Source organism: Meriones unguiculatus, chromosome 17 (assembly GCF_030254825.1).
Source record: "Meriones unguiculatus strain TT.TT164.6M chromosome 17, Bangor_MerUng_6.1, whole genome shotgun sequence".
Taxonomy (NCBI): Eukaryota; Metazoa; Chordata; class Mammalia; order Rodentia; family Muridae; genus Meriones; species Meriones unguiculatus.
This window is the reverse complement of record NC_083364.1, coordinates 27,690,190-27,707,976: the sequence shown is the minus strand read 5'-3', so window position 1 is coordinate 27,707,976 and position 17,787 is coordinate 27,690,190. Positions and strand designations below refer to the sequence as shown.

The 17,787-nt window shown below is 45.8% G+C and overlaps 1 protein-coding gene across 3 annotated transcripts in view; it reads left to right on the top strand.

Annotated features, from left to right (window-relative positions):
• Positions 1–17,787, top strand: part of Masp1 (MBL associated serine protease 1) — a 66,414-nt gene that overhangs the window by 8,250 nt on the left and 40,377 nt on the right. For all 3 annotated transcript variants that reach the window (XM_021636168.2, XM_021636167.2, XM_021636169.2), the window contains exon 3: positions 17,517–17,694. In XM_021636168.2, the coding sequence (XP_021491843.1) occupies positions 17,517–17,694 (178 nt within the window). The remainder of the gene's footprint in view (positions 1–17,516; positions 17,695–17,787) is intronic.

The following is a 17,787-nucleotide window of genomic DNA, read 5'->3' as shown; positions in this document are numbered from 1 at the left end:
GTGGAACTGTGGGCCCCTCCCCTGCCTCAGCTGGCTTTCTATGTAGTGCACTAGCGCAGCGTCGGGTGTTCAGATGGTGTTCCATGTCCGGGTTCTCAACCTCAGCACTGTTGACATCATTGCTGAGGAACAGGGTCTTCAACACTGAAGGATTCTGCCTAGTTGTCCATAACCAACAATGTCTACAGATATTAACGCTCTCCCAGAACCATTGCTGTATGGGCTGTTGCCATTCTCTGCATGCCCCATACTATGGACAAGAGGACTACTAGTTTGCAAAAGATCTGCTACCTCACAGGAAAAGATAAGCCTAGAAAACAAGGGCTCCTGGTGCTTTGAAATATGCTTGAGGCAACTTGCAGAAAGAGCTGCCAACCGGAAGTCCTTGTGAAATAGACATATTTGTCTAATTCCTAGAGTGAAAGAGATCCATACGGTGGAGAGAGTTTGCTTGCATGGTCGACTCTTTAGAACACCCTCCTAGCATCAGCATCAGCTCCCTGCAGAGGCTCTGGCAGCCGTGAGACAGGAACAGGCTCCTGCTGAAAGATGCTGCCACATCTGCTGGCAGCTGGTGCTCACATAGAAACATCTGGAATAGAGTTTCGCTGCAAGATAAGAACTCACAAAAGTTAAGCTTGGGGGCCTGTAGAGGCCCAAATCTTCACATTGTACAGGATTATTATAAACGTTACCGTGGTTTAAGTATTTTTCCCCTGATAACCATGTTTAAATAACCCTTAAGTTTGGCCAGATACAGAAAGGCACAGATGTGGAACTGCTCAGGTTTAGGTGAGCCTTAAAGCTCCTCCACTTGAGCATTGTTCTATCAACCTACAGCACTTTGAGGCCCAGTCCTTGAATCTGAAGCTCCAGTCAAGTTCTCATCGGCTGAAGGAAGAGAATGAAAGTCCGAATTGAAAGGGGAAACTAACACTCTTCCTTTGAACACTCAAGTCCAGAAGTCTCACACAGAGTTGAAACCTGGTGCCTTTACAACCCCAGATCCCAAGATAACTACTTTATTATATTAGTTTATGTTTTTACTTTTAATGAGAGTTTCTTCTCCTTCAATCTGAATGCATGCACAAACATGCCACGTGGCTCCAGAATAAGTCAACACCACTCTCCCAAATTCTATTTGTTCATCTGTTCAATGAGGGATTGCATCACTTTTCCTGTGGATATATGATAAAATGTCTACTCTGCCTAATAGGCATCCACAACTGAGCAAAGGAATGATTCTACCAAAGTCCAAGTTAGTGAAGTAGTGAGTTTCATCCATCCTTACAGAAGGATGGAGGAGGGGTTACTTTCAATTACTCAAAGGCTGCTGAACCACCCAAAACCCACCTCAGCCTGAGTGACAGCTCTTGAAAGCAGCATTCTGGGCCTCTGTGTTACTTGTAAACTGTTGGAGACAGGCTGGAGAGACTCTTGCAGGTAGCTCAGAAGATGAGAGGTTCTCTTCTGCCCAGCAAGGCCTAATGAATCTTGTTAAGTTTCAGTAACTTCCTGGGTGTTGCATACTTGTTTACTTTCTGAATCTTAAGACGCTTCCTCCAGGAGAGAGGAATATTGCAGCTTAGAGAAAATTGATGGAACAAAAAGTGGGAAGAGATGATCCCTGTAGAACCTTAAAATCTTGGGATTTTTTTTCCCCAGTCTGACTTGTCAGAACTTTTCTGATGACCCCTCCAAGTCCTTTTTATGCTACTTAGCCAATTCTCAAAGTTCCATCCACATTCTATTTAGAGCCTACATTTTTCTGGGGAATGCTTTAGTAATACACTATTTGAATCACACTTGTAATCACAGTACCCCACTGCTGTTATTTACAAAGTAACTTAAAAATATCATTAGTTTCCTTTGGCAGGATAACATCCCTATTTTGAGGCTTTTTTTCCTCCAAAGCTGAATTGCCCTTGCAGTCAAGTGGTAGGTTTAAAGGGCCACCCAACTAACAGGAACCCTTCCCAGTCCAACCCACTTCCATGATTCTCCCTTCCCACTCACACCAGCCAGGGTGACCATAAGGGAACTGCTGACAGTGAGTATCATCAGCCCAAAGAAACACAGGACCTCAAAGCTGTGGACCGGATGCTCACAGTTATGGGAATTCCTCTCCAACCTCCTTTCCCGCAGTCCTCAGTCTTCAAGACACGGGCACATCTGCACAGCAACATCTGCTTCCTTGGAATGCAGTGCCATTGTGGAGTCCTGCAGTGCACACATTAGGCATATGAATCACAGCTGGTGGGTGCTGCAGACGAAGGCTGCAGCACAGATTCAGAGCCTTGGGGTTGGAAACCTCGGTTCCACAGTACTACATAAGCCTTAGGCAAGCGGCTTCTTCTGGAAGGAATCTCTCCTTGTCCACCCTCCTCTCCCTTGTCAAGCAAGTAGTTGGTTTACATGGTCTATAAGATCCTCCCAAGCTTGGTATTCAAAGGCCACAGAAATCAAGGTCTAACTGCATCATCATCATCATGTCAAAAGGTTGGAAAAGGGTAAATCATTGGCACACATCAGGCCTAGAGCAGAATTTACATCTGAAAATTGTCAGTCTTGCCAGGAGGGGTGGCACACACCTTTAATCCCACCATGCAGGAGGCAGAGACAGGTGGATGTCTGAGAGTTTGAGGCCAGTCTGTGTATCTAGTTCCAGGCCAGCCAGGGTTAGACAGAGAAAACCTGTTTCAAAACAAAACAAAAAACATGTGTCTATCTTTTCTTTTTTAAAACTAATCAAGCTATAGGAGAGTTCTATCTTATGAATGCCTCGGTTTTAAGATGAAATTTGTAGCAAATGTTGCCTACAGTCAAATTGTTAAAACTCTTATATAGTTGGATCCTATTATACAGCCAGAAAATACAGGATTTTCTCAGAAAATGCAATACATAAAGTTTATCTGAGCATCAGATCAAATGATTGACTTACAAAGGAGTCATGAGGTGAGAGCTGTGGAAAATGCAAAACTCCAGGCACAGCTCCCATTTCACACCTCCCTTTTCACCTTCACTTCTTACCATCTGCTTGATAAAAAGGAGACTGTGCAGCACTTCAGTTCAGCGACCCCACACTGTGTGTGTGTGTGTGTGTGTGTTTCTCTCAATTACCACCCCCAAAGCTCAATCGGTGCCTGCTAAGTATTCCTAAGATGCAGTGCCACTGTTCTGCTAACCCTGCCTCCCTTATATAATGAGCAGTTCTCATGATCTTTCCACTGTTTGGGCCCCTAGCCTCCAGTTCTTAGTCAGCTTGCCCAGTGCTCTCCTAAATGTCTGCTTGATATCTGCTTCTCCTTTGAGTCCACCTTTGCAGATATTCAAAGGGATCGTCTTCACATATCCCTCTGCCGCCGGCGCCATTCTCACAGTCTTTCAGTGCCTACTCACTTTCTTCTGAAGCCCAAGAATTCTGTAGATAGCCTCTCCCTAAGACGAACACTACTAAAACTGGGCCCCCAAAGTAAGCGTTACAGGCCTCTGGGAATTCACGATATCAAAAGATGCTATAAGACAATTACATAATTAATTTAAAAAAAACCTACACAAGAAAGGTAAGGTAGCGTGCGTGTGTGTGTGTGTGTGTGTGTGTGTGTGTGTGTGTGTGTGTGGTCACTTCTGTGTAGTCAGATCTCGGTGTTTGAGATCATTCTTTAAGGGTAAATAGAAGCCCAGCATTGCAGTTCCTGGAAAGGACTGTGACAGCAGATAACCACGGCACAGACATTGAAAAGGAGGCCATGGTGAGAACATGAGTAGTCAGAGAGGACTTGTCTTAGGGAGATACACAAGAAAGGCCTTAGAACAACTATGTATGGAGGGGCTGAGAAAATGTCTAGTAACTTTGGGTTTCAGCATAGCCATCCAAAGTGACCAACTGGTTGAATTGATTTAGGGACTCAAGCATGCATGCCTGTGGTTGTAAGCAAGCGATCAATGGGTTGACTTAATTCTTCACTCTACTTTGTTCGCCATATTTATTTGAGTTTACCCTGTTTTGAAAAAGAAAACTGGTAACAATAACAACAACAAAAATATCAACGTAAAACTTGTGATCTCATACAAAAACCTCTATTTCCCTTAGAAAACCTAACACTGTTGACAGGCAAACAGCTGGCACCCTGCAGAGCTGACCACGTAGTTAGGGCTCACCACTCCACACGGACCCCTCCCCACCCTGCCAAAGCTTTCTCATATTTTCCTTGCCCCATTACTTCCCTTCCAGTAAAGAATGTGAAACTTTCCCCTCCAGTGAGCCTACCAAAAATAGGAAACGGGGGAGTGCCCGAGAAGGCCTATATTTCAAGGAAAATTATTTGAAAACATTCTTTGTGGATTGGAGAACGTCCGTCTGCATTTAATGCACAAAATATGTTTCTGTCTAAAGAGAAGCCACTTGCTCCAGTCCTTTATGTTCTCAGCGTGGCATGATCTGGTATTTGAGTCTAGGGTTTCTGCTGGGAAGCTGTGTACTGTTTGGGGACAGAGGAAGTGGAGGTGATACAGTCAGCAACATGTTTGAGTAAGTTTGATCTAGATAGATAAATGCAGGAGTTAGGCACAGGCCATGATGGGAACAGCTCGAGTGCAGCTGTGTTGGATGGACAGAATGTGTGTCTAGAGGAAGCACCACAGAAAATGGGCTCACAGAGGGCAGGAAGAGGGAATTCAAGCTTCTAACGCAGGTTCTGTCAGCATGCTGACCACTTCCCAAGGCCTGGATATCAGTAGCATGCCAGGATCAACAGGTTTTTGAAGGCAGGGGGTGTGCTGAAGAGCAGTGGATCTGGAACATGACTGGAAGTGCTAACCCAGATTTAGGATGGGGCTAAACCAGACAAAAGGATAAAATTAACCATGCAGCTATGCGTGAGACCCCTTGGTCAGGCTTCTTCTGCTCGCTTAGCTGGGGCTTGTTGTCAGCTCTTTAAAAATTCAGAATGGGCACAGCGTCTTCCTCACAGCCTAAGGCAGAATAGTTTTCTGAGGGATAGGCAGAAAACAGTTGCCAGACTCAGTGTTTTGTACCCGTTTTAGAAACAGTGAGACCTTAGGTCAGGCTCCACTGCTGCCCCTCACGGGAGCAGGGTCTCCTCCATGGCACCCTTGTAAAATGGAGATCTCTTAATCCCTTTCTCAATGGCTCACTGTGACTGTAAATGAGGGAAAAGGCTTCAAAGACCCTTGTCCTATGCATCCTAGCTAAGTAAGGGGGTGACGGCAAGGCTGTGAGCCTGATAGCAAGCAGCTCAACTAGCATCAGCAGCTGTGCTGTGAATGGTAGCATCCTCCTCCCTATTCCCACTCTGCCTTGCTGAGTCATCCGGCGTTTCCGGGTAATTCCTACTAAGTGCTTCGAAAGGACCGTTTAAATGCAGGTAGCTGTGTGGTTAGCATCACAACTTTCACAGCAGTTTCTAATCTGCCGCCACATGCAGTTCTCCTCGAGGCATTGAGAAAAGCAGGTATTAACGCACTCATCTTACAGAGAAGGAAACAGAACCGCCCGAGTCCCTGTTGAAAAGCCTAGTTCCTGGTCTTTGCAAGCCCAAGATGGGGTGGTTCTGTTTCCCCATGGAGCACCTCTCAGGCAGGTTCTAGTACAGAAAGGGCTTAGATTATTTTTTTTCCCCAGCCACACATCTATTTCTAAGGCAAGCGTTTGCTTGTCCTGGTATTTTAGTGAAATTTGTAAAATGGTATCAAGGTTTCTTGTTTCGTCCAGATTCGGTTAAATAACTGTTTCCTTTACGCTGACTTTGAAAGGAAATTTGTTTTAAGAAGCGAGAAGAAATGAAGTCTGTGGTACCGAGCGAGGGTGGGAAGTGCTCGGTTGATGTTTGTGGAGCATGCATTCCAAGCCACTCCCACTAGACTGTCAGTGCCAGGTGATCGAGGTCTGCGTTTTCTCTAGCAACAAGCACTGTCCTGGGTAGGACAGAAAAAGGCACGAGTCTCTGGGAAGTCGAGCAGAGGAAAGAACAGGATGTTAGTAATCACCATTGTCTTGGGATGAGACCTTGGGCAAGTCACCAGTGCCTGATTAAAACGGAATGAGCTAAATGGCAAGGCAAAGCGATATTATATAAATGCAGGTTTATTGGGAGTGGTTGGGGGGTGGGGAGAAAAAGGGGAGAGGAGAAGGAGAGAGAGAAAAGAGAGGAGAGGAGAGCAGGGAAGAGGGAAAGAGGGGGCAAGGGCCAGGAGGAACCAAAATGTCTGGATTATACAGTGAAGGGCATCTGGAAGAGGGGACCCCTAGGTAGAGGACAGGGTATGCCAGCCAGGCCCTGCTGCAGGTAGGGACCTAACAGCCAGTGCTTTCTCTCCCACTGCCTTCTCAGTCAGGGAAGTGCACCAGCCGCCTTTTCCGGGTCCTTCCCCTTTTTTGTTGGTCTGAGACCCAGTCCGGTGCTCCTTTCCCCAAGCCACGAGGGTCAGTCTGCATCCTGCTGCATAATTAAGACAGAGGTCCTCTGACCTCAACTGCTGATTTCATTACAGCTCTCTGTTTACTTAGAACATGCCCCATGACCTTCAGGCCGCGCTGACCCCAGCTGCTGCAGTGGCGCTGCTCATCCTCTGGGAATGGACAGGAGGCCTTGGCCTCAGGAGGAAATGAGAATGGATGAAGGCTCCTCTTGCATTGTGATGGCAGTCCCCGGCCTGGTTCTTCCCTCTGGGTGCTGGGCCCCAAACATCAATTCCTGCTAACCGAAGAGAACTAGGAGATGAAAATGAGCTTCAGAAAAGTGTGATCAAATCTTATTTTAAGCAGGACATGCGAACAGCACAGGCTCTAGGGTGACGGGAAGCAGAAGGAGGCGTTTCACGCTTGGTCCAGGAAAGCAAGTGAGTGTGGATGGACATGCGTGTGACACAGATGTTCTGCACCAGGCATGCTCTGGGGTACAGCGTACAGGGTGTGCATCTGTGTACTTGTGTGTTCATAGGAATCTTCTTGATAAAAAAAAAAAAAAAAAAAAGCAGAATTTAAATTTCCTTACACGAGAGAAGAGAAAGTGGGGAAGGTATCTATTCAGGAAACACTATGTAGCCATAGTTTTGAGGGTACAGGAGCTGGGCCTCTTGTTTATTGTCTGCTTACTCGATAAATAACCGCTATTTATCTATCGAGTAATGAGCAGATGGGCAAAGAAACAAAACAGAGCTGGTACAGAGGTCCTGTGAAAGTTGAGGAGTGTGTTGTGACTTGAATATGGCAGGTACGGAAGCCTCCTTGAGAAGGGAGGATTTGAGCAAAGATAACAATGAGGATCTTAGTCTTATGCTTCCTGGGGGGAAAAGCTCCCGCTCAGTGGGAACAGGCAATGCAAAGACCCAGGAAGGGAAATGTCTGGTGTGAATAAAGAAGGAATTAGAAATGGGGGGTGGCAAGAGGGTACAGATAGGGGCAGGGAGGGAGGCTAGGGAACAGGGCTCCGGCAAGATGCTGTGGGGGATGAAAACATTCTACACCTGATGTCTCCTTTGCCCTGACTCTTGGAAGACAATTTTGATGTCCTTGTCCAGATTATACGCTCTGAAAAGCTGAGGCCTAGAAACAATGGTATGTACATTCTGTAAATGAAGGAAAATAGGGTGCATAGGATGAACAATAGATGGACCTTGGCGAACCATTCTCCTTTTGAATACAAAAGACATGAAAACCCCAGGAACAATGGTAGAGCAATGCTAAAATAACTTTAAAATTATTTGTTTCATTGTAATGTTTTTGTTTTTTGGAACTTAACCATTAAGGATGGCCGTGTGGCTGTTCTTCTGAGCGAAAGCCTGGAAAAGTTGACAGTTGGCTCTTGTAAGCTAATGGGCATTTCCAGACTCACAGCACAACGTGGCAGAATTAAAGCAACAAGAGTGTGGAGAGGCTGTGACAAGGACCCAGGGCCCTGGATCCGTATTTCCAGCTCTGTCAGGATGTCTATGTGATGATTTGAGGATAAAAATTAGATGGGCTGGGATACAGACTGCTGGAGATGCTGCTCAAAGCAGGGCTGATCACTGCCTCCTCCCAGTCCAGACTGTGACATACCTTGAGCCTGGCAGCCTGGGCTGCTGAGCACAACCACCCTTTGTTTTCCCCTGTCCCCAAGCTATCCCCCACACACACACACACACACACTGGGCTGTGGGGCCCAACCTCCCCACACTAAAGGGATTTGCATGTGAATGAGCAACCCCCATCCTGGAAGAGGTGGGATGGAGGAGCCCCAGCCGTTCACAAGCTAGAGGGATTGTAAATCCGCCCTGGCCCTCCTCCCCAGCCACAGTACCAGGAGCCCCCTTGCTGCCGAAGTGCGGCCTGCTCCAGTTGAGATGTGGGGCACTGTGGTTCCCACCTGCGGGATGCCTGGATGCCAATTCCCAGGCTCTGGGAGAGACCCCTCTCCTGCCAGTCTTTTCTTCTCTCCCTGCACACGCTGATCTCTTCAGTTTGCCATCCTTCCTGGCACCAGTGGTGTCCACAGACTCTCAGGACCTCGGAGCTCTTTCTCAGGCCCCTCACTCTTTACAACGTCTGTCCTTCACACAGAGACAGGTCCTTCTTATGGTATTGCCAAGCAGCTCTGTCAGGGGGGTTTACTGTGAATTAGCTGAAAAGGAGAGTAAAATAAGACCACTGCCCTGGAAAGATGAGTACACCTGGGCCATTATGATGTAAATTTTGAACCAGACTCAGTTTCTTGGAAAAGACAGTCAAAGTGTACACCTTTTATTTATTAGGTAGGGAAACTGACTGAAAGGTGTAGACTTTGACTATGTTTTAGCTTTGTTTCTTTACCTATGTTTTATCTGACCATCTATATGATTGTCTGATTCTAATTATTTGGCCAGAGTAGGAAGTCAGAAGACGTGAGTTTTATCTCAGTGGGAACTACTCATAGACTGTGTAGCCTTAGGGAATTCATATGACCTCTCTAGGCTCCTATGTGATGTCTGCCTGAGTTACACTCATTGCATGATCTCATGACTAGGAGCAAAAAAGACAGAGATAAAAATGCCCCACTAGAATAAGGACGAATCCTCATATTTGTTTGTTTGTTTGTTTGTTTGTTTGTTTGTTGAGACAGGGCTGTCTCATGTAGCTCTGGTTGTCCTGGAACTCACTCTGTGACTTCTGGCCTGGACCTCACAGAGATCTACCCGCATGAGCCACCCCTCCCGGCTGCTCATCATTTATTTTTCAAGGCCCCATGATGCGGGCTAGGACTGAAGCATGGACAGCCCCCTACCCCCAGCTCGTCTATCTGAAGTCAGCTGAAGTCCTTCACCTGCGCCAGCTGTGTGACTTCACAGGCCCGGCTTTCAGAAGAGCTTTCAATGTATTGTTCACGTGCCAACACACAGCGAGCCACCCCCTTTTTCTCCAGGCCCCCAGGTCCTTGTCTGGTGTCTGGCATGTTTAATTTGCTTCTACCTGTGCTCTTTAACTGAAATTTGAGGCCACCTCCTAGAGTAGCAAGACCAGAGTGTCACCCACTGGCCTGGCCCATGGAGGTGAAGGTGATCCACTTCTTACCAAATGCTCTCATTATATTTTTGTATCCACTGAGGTTGTTTTTTTAATCTAAATTCTGCATATTAAGGGAAATATATTAAATATTTGTCGTTCAAGTCTGGCTTAATAGAACAACATTACCTTTAAGCCCACGTTTCTTTTTAAAATCTAAAAGCAAAGAAGAATTCCATATAGTTTGGCATTAATTTCTTCTACTTTGGCAATGTATGTAGTCAGTGTATGTATGATCACACCATATCCCTTGCTAAGAACTTATTAAGAATATTTCCAGGTCATTTTACATTCTCCATTAATGTGATAACTAATGGTTTTCTATTGTTTACTAAATTAATTGGAATTTATACATACATAGATATATATGTATGTATGTATATACATATATATATACATATCACACACACACACACATGCACACCATGTTTTCCATGTTTGACTCTACCTCCCAAGGTTAGAGCCCCATGTATAAGACCAAGGAATAACTTTGTAAGTACAATCCCAAATAAACTGATCATTCTTAGAAAGTACCAGCTGTCCTATTTCCTCAGATGCTAATATAGAGGTGATAATTTATTTATCTATTTATTTATTTAGGCTAAGAGTGTAGAAAAAGCTAAAGACACAGAGCAAATGACTTTCAAGATTCCAAGAACTATTAGAGGGCCATACTCCTTACGTCCACTCACAAATTGCAGGCTTACTTACTGTCCCCAAACACTTCCTCCGCAACCCCGCCCCCACACATTCTCTTGCACAGTATAATAAACCACTCCAGCCTTTCATGGCTAAGCAGCGTCATTCCATTTGTTCAAAATTCTGTGGTCAGGGATTTGATCTGGGCTGAGTGAAATAGTCCTTTGCTGGGCTAGGTTAGGGTCAGCTAAGCATCGACAATGTTCACAGAAGGTACAAAGTGATCTCACATACCCTGGCGGTTAGCGGTGTCAGCTAGGTGCTCTGGAAATCTCTTGCAGACAACTCGTCTCTGTCCTACATCACTTTGATACTCCAATACAACTCCTGAGGCTTCTTCCCATGGTGGCTTGAGAGCAGGATTCTACATGTGAAAGAGCGCTAAAGGAAAAGAGTCAAAGAAACAAAAATATTATGCTGGGCTACGGCTGGGATACAAAGTGAATAAGCTGTAATTAATATAAAAAAATAAAACAAAGAAGAACAGTGCGCAGGCTGTGCTCAGGAACATCTCTCCCATCTAAGGATGACGGCAGAAGGGGTTTTCCTAGCTAAGAATTTCCTAAGAATACTTCCAGGTCATCGCAAATTCTCCATTAACAAGTCAACTAACGGCTTTCTAATGTTTACTAAGTAAATACAAACTTAACTGCAGTTTCTAGTTCTGTTATTAGAGCTTGCATGCTGTTCCAAGTACAGCCCAGGCAGTAGGAATCCAGAGTGTAGAAAAACTATTGGTAGGAAACATAGGAAGTCTAAGTATCGTGGCTAATGGTGAAGACAGACCATCACCTGGGCAGCAGTGGAGATAAAGAAACCCATCAGCTACTATGGGGTATGGGGAGAAGAGTCCTTTCGAAACTACCCTGGCAGGGCTCCTTGCTAACAGCGGGTTTTGCGCTCAGAAGCTTTACTGACTGAAGCTGAGACAAGCAAAGAATCTTTGTCAATAGCTACAAGACTGTGCGGCCTACGTTCAGAAAAGGCATGTCCCTTCCAACAAACAATGTGCTTTTGTCAGTAGAAGTCACCAGCTCAGTCCAGAAGCAGCAAAGTCACATGGCAGAAGCCCTCTGTATAGGAATGGGAGAGACGGCTGCAGGTGTGTTGGGAAACAATGTACCACAGTCTCAGAACAAAAATCCGCTGTGCCCTCTTCATACACTGAACACAGCTTCACCCTGTCGCCTAAGTGCATTGTGAGATCAGGCCTGAAGGTCAAGGCCTTGTGATAGGTATCAGGTCTAGGTACAGATGAAAAGCTCACAGCAGGCCCTGTGTGCAGCTTCTCTTTGCCACGGGTATCTGAACCCCCAGGAAAAGTTATTCGCTCCCCACCTACCAAGGGTCTGATTCTCTTCATGTTGTAAGAATAAGAGGAGCATAGTAGAGCCGTCACTAAAAAGTGGACGAGATGTCAATAACGCAGCAAGGAGTTCTGTGCTACCTGTGTTCCCTGGATAGAGCCAGCTCTGCTCTTAGAACATGGTTCCCAGTCCACTGCTCTCTGCGGCTTTGCACTCTTGCCTTGGTTCTGCCTCTGGCTTCATAACTTCCCCTTCAGAGACATCCTTTCCTTCCCCCAAGACAGAGCTCATGTTTGTAGCCAATGGTTCTCCAGCCACTTTCTGCACCTTGAAGCCTTGAACCCAAAGCCTTTAATCCCAGCACTCAAGAGGCAGAGGCAGGAGGATCTCTGTAAGTTCAAAGCCAGCCTGGTCTGCAGAGTAAGTTCCAGAACAGCCAGGACTACTCAGAGAAACCTTGTTTTGAAAAAAAACAAAACAAAATGAATGACATTAAAAGAACAGTGCGCAGGCGGTGCTCAGGAACATCCCTCCCATCTAAGGATTACAGCAGGAAGGGTTTTCCTAGCTAAGAATTTCCTAAGAATTCTTCCAGGTCGTTGCAAATTCTCCGTTAACATGCCAACTAATGGCTTTCTAATGTTTACTGAGTTAATACAAACTTAACTGCAGTTTCTAGTTCTAGCATTAGAGTTTGCACACTGCCCCAAGTCATTTCTAGCTGAAGCTGGTACAACCCCACATGCACACTTAGAAACTTTTTTTTTTTTTTACTTTCCAGACGTGAGAATCTAATTCTTCACACAAAACAACAGCAGACAACAACAATAACAGCCAGAGTTGTTTTCTGAGTTGGCTTTTGCTCCTCGGAGAGTACTTTAGTGCGTCTGTTAGATTCATAGCTGACTTCTGGTTTAGGTGATAAGGAGTTCCAGGCTTTGCCTCGAGTCCTTCAGAGCTTAACACTCAAGTGGTAGCAACCACACCTCTGACCTCATCTTTACCTTACAGCCATCTTTTCTTCTAGTGAAAGGACCAACTCCCAACCTCCTTCCAGCCCTAAGTTTTCACACTTGGGATGGCTCAGTGGATTCTTGCTTCTTTTTGATGGCTGTGCACAGCCAACAGCACATGCCCACACACAGTGCTGTCTGGATGTCTCCTTAGCCAGGAGCACCAGCTGCTGAGCTGATGCCCCAGCTCCTAAGCTGCCACAGCTGTTTTGCCAGTTGATTCTCCACTACAGAGCTCACATGGTCTCTTTCTCAAATCTGCCATAATGGTTTCCTTACCACGCATCTAGAGTTCATTATAGGAGGCAATCCCCAAACCAAGGGCAATAGACATTGTTTTCTGACACTCACTGCTGTCAGTCAACATTCGATCAAGAGAGTTGAATCAGTCTCTGTGAACACTGTGATAGCATGAGTGAGCACTCATGCCTTGTAGGAAGAGTTCGGGGAGTAACAGTTGGGAATGGAGAGCTAGAGGGCCACAGAGGAAGCTACGGAGCAATTCTCCTAAATCCATGGCATCCATGGCAAGGGAATGGAACTAAAGAGGCCTCTGTAACTCTTGGCTCAAAAGAGCCAGCACCTTTTTGGGTCCACATTCATGTATCTGATGACAGGCCCAGGCTAGGCCCAGGTCCTCAGGGCCTGAAGTGGGAGAAGAGAGCAGGGTGTGGAATAGAGGAATAAGGAGACAAGTTAGAACTTACTAGGTTTTTCTCAATCCCTCCAAAAAACCAAAACAAAAAAACAAAACAAAACAAAAAAAAAAACCAAAAACTTTTACAGAGCAATGGTTTACAGCCTTCCATATTTGCACAAGTTCCTCTCTGGGCCAACCTTAGAATTATACAGGAAGGAAATCCTGGGCCCCAGAGCAGCTAAATTGTTGATAAGGTTTTCCAGCACAGATGCTGATTTCTGCCTAAAATAAGCATGAACTGTTCTTCACAGGCCCAGAATAGGTTTCAGAAGGGCTCTGGTATAGCTTCTGAGAGATGATGACTTCAGTCCAGTCCAGTCCATGAAAGAGGACCAGTCTGGCTCAGGTAGCAAGATGCTCAAGGGAGTTGAGAGAACCAAAGGGAGTGAGAAGCACACAGGAGAATTTTCATGTTATAGTTCTAGGCCTGGACCTATGGCTCCCTACATTCATCTAACGCTAGACCGGGCATAACTCACTGGTTCCTATTCAGGGTGCCCAATTTGCTAAAAATTACTTAGGCTTCCCTTTCTTCATCTGTGGAGCAAGAGCCCTGTGTCCCCTTAGCTCTCTTTCCACTGAGATTTACCATGCTTCCTAGTGTTTGAGTCAGTTTTGTCTGGGAGGTCTGTCTTTGGGGAAAACGTATGGAAAACGAGACTTGCCTCTCTCCTGAGATGTGTTAATCCGGTTCCCCGCACATCAGAGCCCCTTCTGGTGCAGTGGCTAGGGTATGGAGCTATACACTTGATTGACAGTCTGAACACCCTAAGTCTTCACTGTGCCTGTGTGTTCTCTGCCACCCACATCACCTCACCCTGATGCCTAAATCCTACCCACCTGATACTCTTTGGTCTTCCCTCTTGCTGGGTATTTTCTTCCTTTCTCCTCCTTTTGTTTGTTTGCTTGTTTGTTTGTTTTGTTTTGTTTTGTTTTGTTTTGTGGTCCTCAGTATCCAACTCACAACCTTGCACATACTGGGCAAGAGCCCTACAACTGAACTACGTCTTTAGCTCCTAAATATTTCCTGGACCCCCTCGGCTGGTTACATTTGTTTTTCTTCCCATCTTTCATTGCAGTTATTATGTCCTGGTGATATCGTAGCAAACACATTTGAACATTTAAATTATTTTCCTACAAAATTTCACACCTCCAGAGGCAGGGGCATGCTTATTAGCTCATGTGACAGAATAAGCCATTTTTTAGCGTCCTTCCTATTGTAGTCCAGACAGAATTCGGTACATTAACATCTACTCAATTGCATTAAAAGAAACCAAACTGACTACATGCAGCCGCATGCTGCTGCCCTAAATGACAATAGCTTACAACAATATGGTTGCCACCATAAGACATGAGAAACGGCAGAGCCTGGGATCTCCTCTGTCACGGACGCCTCTAGTTATGAATGTCAGGTTTTCCCTTGATAATATGACATCCACCACATTGATAGGATGACTCGAGATACCAGGACAGTGAAAAGAGATGCCACAGCTGAGTCTTACTACCCTCGGAGGCAAAATGACCCTGTAGCACTGTATAATCTAGCAGCGGCGCATAAATGTTTACCAGGGTCACTGAGCTGCATGTTTAGGTTACAGCTCGAACCATCACTGAGCCACATTCTCCCTGGGAGAAAAACCCATAAATCCAAGAGAAGGTTTCAAGAGGCTCTCGAGCAGGAAAATCATTTGGCCAAGCGTCTGCATCTTTTTGTCACACTCTGCGTTGCACTCCCTATGTTGGTGGCTCCTCCCCCCAGTCCCAGAAAGCTGCTGTTCTTCTGAAGTCATGTCCCTCTGGGTCTCAGCTTCCACTGGAAGAAGAGAGACTGAATCTCTTGCAGGTCCCCCTCATAAGCAGAATGCTCAGCTTCTATTCTGGGCTGCAGGCTACATTCTTAGGAGCTCAGATTGTCTCTTGCCTGCTTCTAAAAGTGTCCATGACTCAGTGTTCTTGGCTTTCCGCTAGAGCATGCATCCTTGTTTTCTAGGTTGGGGTGCCCTGCGGGTGACGATTGCTTATCGTCATGAAAATCTCCTTAATCCCAGAAGTTGCAAAGAATGAGGAAGCTCATTCTAATCCCTCAGTAGCGCTCCTTCCAGATGATCTGTAACTGATTTTTGCTTGAAAGAGCCTGTGCTCCCCCAACTTCAAAACCCAAGAGGCAGTGGGGCCGCAGGCTACATGGAAGTTTTCGTGCTCCAGCTCTTATTGCTTAAGGCCCGACAGTTCATTCATAACCAGCTTTAAAGTTGCGGCAATGCAGTTCGTAAGTCATCTTATCTTCACCAGGCAGCCTCGGTCTGTGTGTTGAGAGGTCTACAGCTCTACAAGTCTACGCTCGTTGCAGTATTCCAGACCACTGACATCAAGTGGTCAGCTAGAACACTGGGTTTCTGTATTTACCCACCGAGGAATCTGTTTCCTTAGCCCTTCTTCTAAATCTGTTACGTCTTCTTTCTATTAGATTCCAAGAGCAGTATAAATCGGTTCTAATTTATAACCTATTAAAAATACGCAGTCAGAAAGTACGGCTACTGCTGCACACAAAATAAAACACTTTATAAAGAAGACGTAAGAACCACAAAGGCACACAGCAAGCAGTGTTCCACCCAGGGCAAACAGCACGTGGGCTTAGTAATCCCCAGGGACCCACTTTAATGGAGTATCCTGGCACTTGGCATCTATGATGTTCGGTTCACATCAAGGAAAGCTTGGTGTGTTTCACCCCAGAAAATAGTGATTCCCATAGAACACTTTTTTGAAAGGAAGGGCTCTACCTAACAGAAAAAGGATTTGAAGGATTACTGTTAGAAAATCTTCAGTTGTCTGGGAAGCTTCACTGACCACAATAGACAGCAGCTGGAAGGCCAAGGAGTGGCCTTTCAGCTGCGTAAAGAAAGGCACATTCCCCAGTGGAAGGCTGCGGGAGATCACTGCTATCTGCAGAGAGAAAGAACACATAGCAAGGCCCTGAGCTCATCTTCTGTTTACACTTCAGTTCCCAACACTAGTGATTAATTGTCCTTGTGTTTGGTTGCCAGGGCAAATTACTTTCCTTCTTATTTTAAGTAAATAAACCATTAGTTTCAAAACAGAAATGTCAAATGTCAAGATATTCTGACATCCTATGCTTAGGAACAGGACAATGGACTTATTAGAAGCCACTGAGACAGACGGCCTTTGAGAACTTCCCTTTGGTGACAGAAACCATTCTCCGTGGGATTTTCCCCTGCAGCTTGGGTAAACCATCAGTGAAGATGTTACAAACAGAAATACAAGCCTAAGGGAATCAAAGTGAGTTGGAAGTTAATAGAGTGAGAGTAAGGAAGCCGGGTAAATATACATAGCCAAATACCTACACCGACCAGATTAAGGAGATCGATAGATTACTTCTGCTTTGTTCTCCAAGTTTACACAGGGTTTCCTGTCCTTCCAAATTAAGAAATCCTTTTATCAAGTAAGGACATTTTGCATCTGCTTTCAACATGCATACATGCATGCAATTTCTGGGTGCCTCCAAAAGGCAGTTTCTAAATTTTTCAGGACTACCTATTAAATACAATTATGAGTACATGACTTTCTTGTTCAAAAGTTTTCAATGACTTCCACGCACAGCATTGACGTCATCAAAGGTCAACCACAATGGGCTGCAATATCCTTTCAAACACAGTCTCCTCCTCCAGTGTTCACCAACTCCCTGGCTCCTGGTAGTCCTCACCCCCCTGACTGTGTCTGTGAATTTGCTTGTCCAACTGTCACAGCTCCACTTGTGTCATTTCTGTCCCATGAATAACAGAGCTCTGCTCATCCTTCATCCCCCCCCCCCCCACCCATCTCATGCTTTGCTCAGGGGCAGGCATACACTGGGCACCTGTGAATGACTTGTTGCGTGCAATGTTCCTTTTCCCTGAAACTGTGGTTAGGTTCCCGTTGCATATAGAATCCGTCTGTAAGGTTATCTAGCTCTTTTTAAATTTTGCAGTATGTTGTTTTCAATGAATCTGGATGGCAACAAGAATGACAACCACCAGGTGCCTGCTAAGGGAACTAAACAGAACGAAGGAAGCTGATCGTGTGGCCACATCAGGAAGACCCTCAGATCCTCAGATCAGAGAGTTCCTAGCTCCCTCTCGTCAAGTTTCCCAGACTGCCTCATCTGTGTGGGCAGCCCTGTCCTCTGTCTTCTTGAGGATCCAGGGAGAGGCTGGCATGGGGAGGCACTCACCTTATTCCTTTTCACTTCGACCCCAAAGGTAGAAACTGAAGACCAGGTGCTGGCAACCTTCTGTGGCAGGGAGACCACCGACACCGAGGAGACGCCCGGCCAGGAAGTGGTTCTTTCCCCTGGCTCCTTCATGTCGGTCACCTTCCGGTCAGATTTCTCCAATGAGGAACGATTCACAGGCTTTGATGCCCACTACATGGCTGTAGGTAAGTCCTCTCATCTTTGTCTCTAGAGATGAATACCGCCTTGTGCATTCTCCTTGCTTGACACCTGGGCACACGCCCCATGGGTCCTGCCTA